The sequence below is a fragment of the Cydia amplana genome, chromosome 4, assembly GCF_948474715.1.
Source record: "Cydia amplana chromosome 4, ilCydAmpl1.1, whole genome shotgun sequence".
Classification (NCBI taxonomy): Eukaryota; Metazoa; Arthropoda; class Insecta; order Lepidoptera; family Tortricidae; genus Cydia; species Cydia amplana.
In genome coordinates this window covers 19,296,163-19,308,542 of record NC_086072.1, presented here as the reverse complement: position 1 = coordinate 19,308,542, position 12,380 = coordinate 19,296,163, and the positions used below count along the sequence as shown (strand labels likewise).

General features: G+C 37.6%; 1 protein-coding gene across 7 annotated transcripts in view; it reads right to left on the bottom strand.

Annotated features, from left to right (window-relative positions):
- LOC134647378 (protein lin-10-like) overlaps positions 1-12,380 on the bottom strand; it is a 93,969-nt gene that overhangs the window by 6,859 nt on the left and 74,730 nt on the right. For 5 of the 7 annotated variants that reach the window (XM_063501716.1, XM_063501717.1, XM_063501719.1 and 2 more), the window contains 6 exons: positions 12,214-12,281; positions 11,823-11,902; positions 7,154-7,261; positions 6,420-6,456; positions 5,759-5,892; positions 1,115-1,273 (listed from right to left, as the gene is read on the bottom strand). In XM_063501716.1, the coding sequence (XP_063357786.1) occupies positions 1,115-1,273; positions 5,759-5,892; positions 6,420-6,456; positions 7,154-7,261; positions 11,823-11,902; positions 12,214-12,281 (586 nt within the window). The remainder of the gene's footprint in view (positions 1-1,114; positions 1,274-5,758; positions 5,893-6,419; positions 6,457-7,153; positions 7,262-11,822; positions 11,903-12,213; positions 12,282-12,380) is intronic. The other 2 variants (XM_063501721.1, XM_063501722.1) reach the window with 2 other exon arrangements.

The following is a 12,380-nucleotide window of genomic DNA, read 5'->3' as shown; positions in this document are numbered from 1 at the left end:
TATAGAACTTCCGGATCTATATTTATTTAATTTCACGCGTTTTTCTAATGACGAAAAGTTTAACTTGACTTCTTTTAAATAAGGTAACAGATGAGAAAGAGAGATGTTTTTGTAACATTAGGATAAGGGCAATGACACACGACCAGGCGAGGATGTGTTCAATTTAGAATTTAGAACTTACCAATGCCTGATGTACCCCATGGAAGGCGAAGGGAAAACAAGTGTTATTAGTACATTATTCGTGCATGCTATGTTGTAATACTTGTAATGAATATGATTGAAACCAAATTCTACATTGAAGTATCGAATTACATAAATAATGGAGATGGTGGAGTATAGTTTTAACCGATTTAACACTATCAATAGTTAGCTATATGTTGGTACCATATTTAAACATGTTTGTTTATGAATACTGTACTTTTTAAATTGCTATAATTCCTTCTTAACTAAATATTGATAGTGCATTCAAAACATTATCCGTAATTAATTAAAATTTATGGGGAATAAAAAACCCAATAAAATTTTGAAAGCAAGCGAAGCGTTACGAATTTTCTGGTATTGTTTTCATTATTAATACCTATCAACATTTAAATTTTAACAAATATTTTTTTAGTTCAATTGTCTTAATATTTCGTGAATAAAAACCAAAATTGTTCTAAACTTTACAGGTTTTCATATCTATGAGCGTAAGCACTGTAAGGTGTCGTTTCTCTGACATTTATCCCATCAAAACGTAACACGTCTAACTTTGCAAGTCGAACTAACAAAAAGTTTTGAGGTGCCCTAAATGGATTCGAGAAAAGGATGCTGTGGCATGGCTGTGGCTACGTATGTGTTTACTTTTGCTCGACCAGGCATATCATACAGATCATTTTAAATTTTTAACATCCTTTGTATAGTGTCCATCTCGCAGTGTCATACTCTGCGCCTTGTGAAAACACATTACTGAAAAAAACGAAATAATAGCAATCCCCTTGAAAACTATCCCTTATATAATCCGAAGTATAGAACATTTAACGTGAAACCAAAAACAGTATACTAATATACGTCAGAAACAAAACGCCACAGCCCTAACCAAAAAATCTGACCATAGACAACCTTACAGTGCTACCACCCGCACCTTAATCTTATTAACCGCCTCTTCCACCATGTTCTTCTTGAGGCGTTTCCGCCGCCGCTTGTCCTCCTCGACCTCGACCGAGCCCAGGAAGGTGAGCCGGAACACGGCGGCCGGCGCCGCGTACACGCCGGAGTACGGGCCCTCGCAGCCCCACTGTGGACGGCTAGCCTCCTCAGACGCTCGCTCTCACATACAATGCTAAGCTTTGCTTTTTTTTAGAGCTGCTAAACTCCAAAGTCTCCTCCGAGATCCCCGAAATATATATACAAGAATTGCTCGTTTAAATGTATGTATACGGTATACGATTGTTGTACGGTAATACTAATATTACACCTAAATCACCAGTGGTTTGTTTTTTTTTAAGGCTATACGTAACACGATTTTAAATTGTACTTTTACAAGAACGTGGGGCTTAGATACCAGGGATAAACTGACCAGAGATTGTGCCTTAAGTCATTCGTGACAGAAAGTCAGGACATGAAGCTGACCAGAGATTGACCCTTAGTCTTTCGTGACAGTATGTGACGACATGAAGATGAAACTCTCTGGTTAAATTTAGGTGCTTTAGTGAAAACTAGAAGTTTTTTTATGTATTCTTCTTTGTGCCCATAAATGCATCATGTGCGAATTGAAAAATTCTAGTCGAAACTGTTTTTAAGTGCCCAATAAAATAAAGTTTAAATTGTGTTGATTACAAAGAAAAGTAGTGAATTGGAAAAATCTACTAACTATAAAGATTTTGTAACATTTATTTTTAAAAATATTTTTCTGTCCAATCAAACTTCAACGTATGCGAATAGTTACTTTAAAAATGTTACCTTAAATGGAAAGCCAATCAAAGTTATAGTTCTTGTTTCATCTTCCCTAAAGAATGTTCAACTTTTTCCACACGTCAGTAAAACCACACATATCCCGCAACTGCGCAAAAGCAAGCAAAACAACTCGAAAACACTCAACAATGATGTGAGAAGCGAGCGTCCCTGTTAGTATGAAAGCGTCCTAACGAAAAATCAACCTTAATTAGTCAGACAAAGGGTTCGATTTTGTGCGAAGGCGTTGAAGCTTGTTCGCGAGTGCATTCCGTTCGACGTGATTGGCCACCTGAGCCGGTGTGAATCGGGTAACATCGTGCGTAGAATGAAACGTGCGAGAAGCGGACGCGTGAAGTGTGAACATGATTGTACACTGTACGCCGAGAGAAACGAGTTTTAAATAATGTTAAAGTCAATGAAAATAATAATGCCCGAAAAATAAGTGTCTTAATAACAGGCGAATGCCCAGAATGTAAAATTTTGTGACATGATTTTGGCATTGACTTTAACAGCTTATTGCGTTATAAAACTCTTTACTCTGGTATACGCTAAGCGGGAATGATTCATTCAAAAGCCAACCGCTAATGAGTCAAGTCAAATTACACAAACGTTACACAATTAAATCACTATTTGTGTTGCATCGAGAGGAGTGTTGGTGGTTGCTGTGTTCCAACTTCCAATAGAATGTTTTCGTTTTTTTTTGTAGGTATTTAAGCCATATTAATCAGGCAAACTGCAATGCGATTGATAGTTTTAACTAACTAAAAACAATTATAACTCTCATATTCCCTCCTTTTCTGTGAGTTCAAAGACAAACAATTATCTATTAGTCCCAGTCCCAATGATATTGATTTTTTCATGCCAATTAATCATATTTAATTATTTGACATTATGATTGAAAGAGAAACAAAAAAATAAAAATTGGCGTTTGAGCTATGATTAAGATTCTTTGCTCATTTCTTCAATTGATGCTTTGTTTCTTCTCGCACGCTCTTTAGAACAGGCTAGAACACGCTCTTTAAAAAGGCTTCCAAAATTCCAGAATATCAGTCAATGTGCACAAATGGATAATTCTTGGTATTTAATAAGATATATTGTGAGCATGCGAAAAGGTAGCATAGCATCTTACCTTCACCAAGCATGTGCAAAAAAAGGGAAAAAACAGAGCGACAAGCGACAAGCGACAAAAATCCAGAGGAGGTTAGCCGGCCATGACTAGTCTTCCTGGGTCGGGTCGAGGGGTGAGGAGCACACTGAAAAAAATACTCTAGTGCCATGTCAATAAGAGCGAAAACGGCAGTATTTAAACGGTTACGGTCTTTATCCACGCACCTCTATGTCAGGTACTAAGGTAAGGACAACCCACTAGCATTCTCAACACTTAACCTAATGAGCATGAAATTACGTAAGTATATACAAAATGGCCATGATTATAGACACTATATAGACAGGTAGCCGTGCGAAGGTAAGTGCCCATAGCATAGATAGGGTAGTGTTCGAATTTGAAAAAGGAACAGTGTATGTTTTTTTCGGTTTTAAATAGTGTTGTGTCTGAGTATTTTAGTAGTCCTAATCATAGACAAGAGGAAGCAAGTTTTAGTAGCCAGTGAGTTGTTTTTTGTTCGGTGCAAAATGATATAGGCACAGTGAGAGACAGAAGAAGTAATTCCATGCTCTTTCCAATGCAAGTCTACTAAAATAATATTTTACCAGTGAACGCATATAAACTATGGAAGTATTCTGTCCGCTCAATTATAACCCAACGTAAAGTATTCGATTGTAGGCGGTGCTTACAGAGTGTTCGATTGGCAACTTCAGTTCGACCGAGATGACAGTCAGTGACCGATGGCTAAATTGGTTTATAAAAACAATGTTTTTTTATAACTATAAATGGCTTCATGTGTCGTGAAGTGGTGCAGAAGTTATTCTGCTCATAACAAGGCCAGTGGAATAACTTTTCACATGTAAGTAAACAGATAACTTCAGTAAAATTTGGAATAAATATGACGACATTTTTTCAATACTACCGTGCTAAGCTAAAACGTAACAACTGCATACGACTTTCATAATAACATGCGACTTTTTAAAATTACGAGGATAATAGGGATGGTGTTATGCCAAATGAAGTAGACAATTTTATTAACTTATGTTTGATTTAGGTATCCTATATTGTAATAAATAAATTCCTTCTTACATATTTATATTTTCCTTTTTTCTTTCATGGGATGGAGCTATAAAAAACTACCTAGTTATTTCAAATTAATAATCAAATTTCGTAATTGACATTTTACATTCTATGTTACTTATGTTATGTTGTTATGTTACTTTCCATTCAGATTCCCGCAAGATCCTATTCGCAGAGAACTATGGACAAAAGCTGTCCAATTAGAAAGACATGAAATTGATTGGATGCCTGGCAAGATGCCTTGTCAAAAAAAGGCTTCACGCAGCTTAATAAAACTGCTGTACCGATTTGTACTGTAACGGTTATGGTCCCATACAAAATTTTAATTTTGCGCCTTTTTCTACTGACAAACTTGCTTGACCTGCTATATACATATAAAATATTTCCGTTGAAACTGAAAGTGCGGTTGAGCCTTTATTTTGTCTCCGCCTGTTCAAATATTTTTGACCCGATTCGTGTACCCATGTACATTTTGCTGGCTGTATAGCCTGTCCGATTTCTAAGATCAAGTTCGCCGTACATTTACTATGGCGTACTTGATATTAGAAATACGGACAGACTATACCTGAACGTGACTTCGCACTGCCATTGATAATAAAATATAGCTATAAAAATACTTATTATAGCGGAATCCATTTATACAACAACGAATATTTGCTTATTTATTTAACATTTTAAATCAGGCAACAAGGCCCATATTACAAATACCTTACAGACTAACATACATATGCATTTTATAAACTTAAAAACTAAACACTATTTAGGCGACAAAACGGCGTGTCTCCGTTGAATCGTCTGGTCTTGTGTCGGATTCGGCAGTTTGCCCCGGTTTGGTACTTATGTTGTTATGTTATGTTAGTCTGTCATTTCATAACAAGTAGTTATCTTTTAATCTGCAGTAAATTATTATACGTGTATTAATTTACTGGTTCTTCAATGTATTGCATAAACCTATCCCTGCCCATGTCATATTCTAATCAAATATGAACCACGGACTCTAAGCTGCCAGTACGTACAGCAATAAGGTTATTAGCGGATTAATGTCGCTGATTGGTAGTTATTGACATTATATGCATTTCATCTACACTTAGCTGTGTACGTAAGTGTAATAGAGACAGGATCTGTAAACGTATCGTCTTATTTAAATGTAGGCGTAATTGTGTATGTGTGCTAATTTGGCCCGAGAATTTGAACGGTAATGTTCCCAAAGGCGGTTTCCATAGTTTATATGCGTTCACTGTATTTTACATTTATACCGATTCACACTGGCAAATGTGGTACTCGCCACGATTATTAAAAGTTTATTATGAGAATGCAAATTAGTTAAAAAGAAAATAGTAAAGATATTATAAAGATAAGAATAGTAAAGGTATGTTGTGCAACCTGTCTAATAAATTCGAAACGGAAATTAGTACAAGTTTTATTTTATTATTTTATAGTAAATTATAGCTTAATTTTTCCAGTATCTGATTAGTTATATTTTAAAAAGTTTCTTTAGCTCTGGAAAAACTAAACGCATCTGTCAAACTCCATTTGACATTTATTTTTAGTCTATGGTTATCAATATGGCGTGCATTTCCCTCCAAAACTTTATTTTTACATTAGGGTTAGGACATGGAATGGTCAAACAGCCAATGTTACCTTGATTCTGGAGACCGCCTCCTCGGCTTGGAGCATCCTGGTGGCTTTAGTTGGCTGTCCTTCGCAGGCCAGCTGGGTTGAACCGAGGTAACGTGCTCGGAATAATACGCCTTCGATGAGAACTGAACGCATATCTGTAAAAGCAGAAAAAAACGTTTGTTAAGCTGTTTGTTGTAGTGTATAAAGGCCTGAGCCCACCGGGCGCGTGTGCGTTGCAATATACAGATTCGTATGAAAGACGGCACACCGCTTGCGTGATGTGTGCGTGCGCGGCCTAAATATTTAAGCGTACGCGCACCGCGCATATCGACGTTCTCGCAGTACGCACACGCAGCCGGTGTGCCTTTGCCTTTATTATGGTTTTACGGAAAGAAAATGTAATTCTCCGAAAACCCTCACTACTTTTCAGTATTTCGCGAATGACACATATTTGGCAGATATATAAAAAAAAAATACAAAGTTGACAACTAAAAACTGGGGTAGGTAAGTACCTGTTATAAATATAATTATTTTTTACGTCACAAATTAATTAGTAAACTCACCGACAGAAGTCCAAAAGCGGCATAAAATTAAGTTTTAGTTAGTAATGCATTAAAGTTAGATATGTTTTATATTTGCTTAATTTGAAATGTATATGATTGAAAATACAACAACAACCCACCTTCTTTGTTTTTGCTTTTCTTTTTTCCATCTTTATCCTGAAAACAAATAAAACATATCGGTATTAATTTCAAATGTTAATTTCCATATGACTATAGTAAAATCTACTCTACTCGATGGAAAGACTGGATACGTCATTGCAATTGAAGGACCAAGGGTCATCTTCGCCTTCATTAAAGGGCTGCGCTTAATTAACATAACTAGTCACTCACACCCACGTTATCGGCTCATATCACATTTCAGGTCCAACGGTAAGGAATACTCGATATTATCGCATTTTTGGTGTTCGATAGTCAACTTTTAGACCTAGCACTCACTCTTCCATTCTACGCGTTGCAGTATACCACTGTATGCAACCTCGTTGTACCACTCCTGACTTGCTAGCATAAGTTGCGTTCTCGCGCGCGATTATATAGATCTTGCGCGACATCAAGTATGGACTCGCGCGCGAGAACGCAACTCATGCTAAACGCCTAGACGGTCTGATCTAAAACGGTATTCAAAAGTGTATGCCCACAAGATGAGAAAAATATGCAAAATGTGTTCACACTGTTAATTTTTTGTTTATTCGCACTCGCGAGTGAAAGATGCCGGATGAAAATATCCAACACTGTTGGATTATTTCACTAATGAATTCATTTTTCACTTTTGGTTCACACGTGTCACTTAAAGTGAAAGATGAATAAAGAAACACGAAAATGAACCGTCCGATTCACCTTTAGACGTATCACTCACCTTCCCATTATGATGGGTCTCGTCTTGATCGTCGTGTGGCGGTGACCGCGCGCCGCCGGACACGCTGCCCGCCGGCATCACTGTACGTGATTTTGGTTTGCGCCATCCCTGGAAGCAAAGCAATTATTGTTGAGTTATGGGGTTTGGTGAATATGCTGTGAATGCGTAGTTCTCGGGGTCGGTGAATATGCTGTGAATGCGTAGTTCTCGGGGTTGGTGAATATGCTGTGAATGCGTAGTTCTCGGGGTCGGCGAATATGCTGTGAATGCATAGTTCTCGGGGTTGGTGAATATGCTGTGAATGCGTAGTTTTCGCGAGTCTCTCGGTCACATCACGTACCATCGCCCACACTGATAACTGTCCATCGGTGGAACTTATTACAAAAGGCATAGGGTACGGCGGCGTATTCGCTATTAGATCTGGATGCACATTAGCAGATTTACTTCTTCAAAATATCCATTATGTTTAATCAATGGGCATCTTTTTATATTGTGTTATTTTTTAATGTTATTGATAATATTATTTTTTAAACATGTTAGTTTATTTACATCTTGTGGACCCGTCTTTTATAGTTTGTTTTATAAACTAAATTGTCTTGTAAATAATAAAGCAACCTAAGCAAAGTTTCTTAACGTATTTAGGCAATTATGTTATGCATACCTACTGTTATCTTATCAATCGGCTACGAAACGGTTGTTACATTAATTAGTAGGCAAATGCCATCATCACTTAGCACGTCATGTATTTATTTACAGATTTTCAATTCTTACAAAATTCAGCAGAAGTTTATTTATACTCGAACCAACTTATATACCTACATTAAAACGAAATGCAATCAGTCTCTGAATACCACTCTATTATTAAAAGCGTAAGACCGCCTTAACTTATTCCAAGACAATTAAAATCCAATCAATGCACTAGACTACATACAATATTCATAAGGAAAAATACAGTAGAAAGTAACACTGATATAAAAAACCCAATGTATCACAAACCTTCTTTGTATCACAATTCGTCGTATCCTGTATTATTTCCTCATTGGACTCTGTATCATTCTTTGAAACGATTATTTCAACACAATTTGAGTCACTTATTTCTCCATTCACATTACATTTTTCCTCTAAATCCTTATCACAACATTCAATATTTTCTAACTGGCTTATACTTTGTTTATTTTCTAAAGGTTCACTAATTTCTTTGGCTAATTCATTATTATTTGTATTATTACTCTCACTTTCTCTATAAATAACCTCGGAGTGTTCCTTGCACTCTGTCTCACAGTGATCCATGTCCTTTGACACTAAACAAGGTTCTTTTTCCGCGACACTTTTAACTACATTGTTATTCGTTTCGTTATCGCTATAAACCTCTTTACGGTCCGACGCGCACTGGCCACTTTCTAGGCAAGGTTCTTTTTCGTCGTCGGTCATGGCGAGAATTAAAAAGATAAAGGTGTTTTATTGATTGAGCGTTAAATCGATTCGTTATCAATGGTCAGTGAGATACGGTATCTAAGCATGCACACATGCGCACGACTCACATGGTGCGCTGGCACTGCGTGCACTGTTATGATGTGTAAACATATGGGTGGGCAAAGATAAAACAGCAGACTGGTTACCCACATACTCGTAACAACAATATAACAATAACAATATCTTTATTTAACAATAAAAGTTTAACAGAGGCACATTGCAGTGAACCACATATTTAAGAGTAGCTGAAGTAAAAAACGATTAACTTAAGACTAGGTACAATTAAGATTTTATAAATCAATGTTATCAATATTTTATACCGCTTTTACAAGTTTATCTTTATGTAACTCAGAAAACACATGGATAAAGTCGTGTATGATGTTTTGTTGGTAATTTTTAATGTTTAGTACCTATATTTTAAACAACGAATTCAGTGTCTAATTGGATTAAAATTAATACCTACACTGTTATGTCAATAATGTAGGTAATTTTATTTTATTATTTATTTGCGGGTAAAGGTGAGTTGTTACCTACAAACTAAACATTTAATCATGTCCTTATCTTATAAATTTCGCGTAATAGTACATTAATAATTGGTCTCGCTAGTCTGGCACCAATTCTATTAATTACCAGACCGAAATATCTATAGGTATGGTAAATAATGTTAGAGTTTTATCAAAACAAAGAAGTCTCACAAAAATTCTGTTTCGCATTTTTCTCTCCGAGTAAAACAACGAGTAGGCACAAACGGCCACTCCCACGCATCTCAGACACCGCTATATTGTAGCAAGGTCACTCGATCTAAATCATGCGCGTGACCTCACTGCGCGCTGTAGTCTCATAATTAAGACTATTGCATTGTACAGTCTCCGCCAGATACATCGGGGCGGCCAAGGTGCTCACAAATATCTGAACACGACTCTATTGTCAAGCAAGGCGCTAGAGTGCGTGTACAGAGATTTTTAAGCACCACGGCCGTTCCGTTATATCTGATGGCGACTGTAGTAGCAGATTAAACCTTATAGCAAGGAATTAAGGTCTATTATGGTCTCAAAATATTGCTGATTGTGTTTAAGAAAAAAGTTGTCACATTGTAAGAAATTTATAGTCATCTGAGATACGTAAGAAATGCGTAAATGCTTGGTTTGTATTACCGCTTTTTTGGACAGGAATGTATGACTAATTATAATTAAACGCACATGGCAGTAGCATGATTAAATGAGACTATTGTTTCAACAACATAATTCATCAAACGTAAACCTTAACACAATGAAACAAGGCCTATCAATGAACATTGGAGTGATTAAAAATGAAAAAGTCGTATCTTTAATCGTGTTTCTTAACGTTTTACGGCCTTTAGGTTTTGACCGACTACATTCCGTTCCACGAATAAGTCTTAAGTAACAACAGTTTGCTACCAATTTACGACCTTTTAGAACTACGCCGTACAAGATGGTTTGTAATGTATGCAAATACATTCAAATACGCTGCGCTAGAGTAGCTGGCCTAATGGAAGTTTCTCATGCATAAACAGATTAAGACGACGTACTTCTTCCTACGTTTCCGGTCCAAATCTCGAAAGTAGTTTTAGTTCGGACTTCGTAGACCATGAAGTCAGATCGGAATTATCTATTAAATTAATTAGTTTCTGTGGTATGATAATATTGGAGGTTTAAATATTATGGCCCCTTAAACGTTGTCAATTATGACATACTAGCGCTTGACCACGGAATGGGAATAGTTGTTATCATAATGGGTTTTGAAATCGTCTCCAGTTATTATTACGCTATTGTTTCCTCATAGTAAACAACTGAATTAAAGCTTAAATAAAAGCACGAGTAATTGTTTTTAGGTTTTAGCACTTTTTGTACTGAGACTGACTGAAATAGCATAACACGTTCGCCTGTATCATAGCGTCCATAATAAACTCCCGGAGGTAGAAAAGGGACACATCATGGCTCTTCTATATGTCACTGATATAGTTTCGTCTTACCTTGTCGTCGAAAAATCCCAGGGGCCCATTTCTCAAAAGCCTGTAACTTGTAATACAAGTGGAAGTCCCTTTCTAACAAAAGCTGTCAAAAAGTGACATCCGCTTGTATTACAAGTTACAAGCTTTTGGGTAGCGGGCCCCTGGTCGTCCGTCCTCTGCTGCCCTAATAGCTTGTCAGTCTAGGTCCCCATGTGTAACAGGGACACTACACGTTCTATATGTCACTGATATAAAATCTATTTTTTTATTCGGTAGACTGAAATGACAGTTCATAGTATGAACATAAAATGTCATTTCATACTAAGAAATGTCATTTTAGTCTACCGAATTAAAAAATAGACTTTAGTTTCGTCTTGTCGTCGAAGAATCCCTGGTCGTCCGTTCTCTGCTGCCCTAGCCTGCCAGTCTAGGTCCCCGTATATAACAGGGACACTACACGGCTGTACTATATGTCACTGATATACTTTCGTCTTACCTTATCGTCCAATAATCCGTGGTCGTCCGTTCTCTGCTGCCCTAGCCTGCCAGTCTAGGTCCCCGTATATAACAGGGACACTACACGGCTGTACTATATGTCAGTGATATACTTTCGTCTTACCTTATCGTCCAATAATCCGTGGTCGTCCGTTCTCTGCTGCCCTAGCCTGCCAGTCTAGGTCCCCGTATATAACAGGGACACTACACGGCTGTACTATATGTCACTGATATACTTTCGTCTTACCTTATCGTCCAAGAATCCCTGGTCGTCCGTTCTCTGCTGCCCTAGCCTGCCAGTCTAGGTCCCCGTATATAACAGGGACACTACACGGCTGTACTATATGTCACTGATATACTTTCGTCTTACCTTATCGTCCAAGAATCCCTGGTCGTCCGTTCTCTGCTGCCCTAGCCTGCCAGTCTAGGTCCCCGTGTATAACAGGGACACTACATGGCTGTTCTGTATGTCACTGATATACTTTCGTCTTACCTTGTCGTCGAGTGCCGTGTGGTGCCGGCATCAGAAAAGAATAGCACCACCCCATCTCGTCCCGTGGGTGTAGTATAAGGCGACTAAGGGAAAACTGGCGACAGATATGCATATGAGCAAGGCTCGCCCGTATCCTTAGCGGGGTCTTTGCTCACAAGAGCTGTGCGCGCGCCACATCGAAAAAAAAGGGGCACTACACGGCTGTTCTGTATGTCACTGATATAGTTTCGTCTTACCTTATCGTCGAAGAATCCCTGGTCGTCCGTCCTCTGCTGCCCTAATAGCCTGTCGGTCTCCAGGTCCGTGTCCGCTTCATCTGTAACAATATAATTTAATATATCTTGTCACATGTAGTCTCTACATGTCAAAATTCACTTATACATAATGTGTACTTATTATTTTATTATTTATTTATGAATAAATTCACTTATAAAGTGGTGATGCAATTTTACTTGCGACTTGCCAATCTAGCTACCGCATAACGTACGTTATCAATATGTTTTTAATAAGTATATAGGTAAAATTACAGCGGTAGAGACGTTACATATTACAAGTGACGGTAGATTTCTTTTAAATTTATGTTTTATTGGTTAAGTTTTATTTTATAAAGTTAAAGGGTATTATTACCTTCATCTCCACTCGCAGGTTTGATTTCCACAGAGTCTGTACTCTGAGCTGATGAGGGCCTTTTCCTACTGCGAAACAAATTATTATTAATATCATGTTAATGAGAAGCGCTGGTGGCCTAGCGGTAAGAGCGTGCGATTTGCAATCCGGAGGTCGCGGGTTCGAAC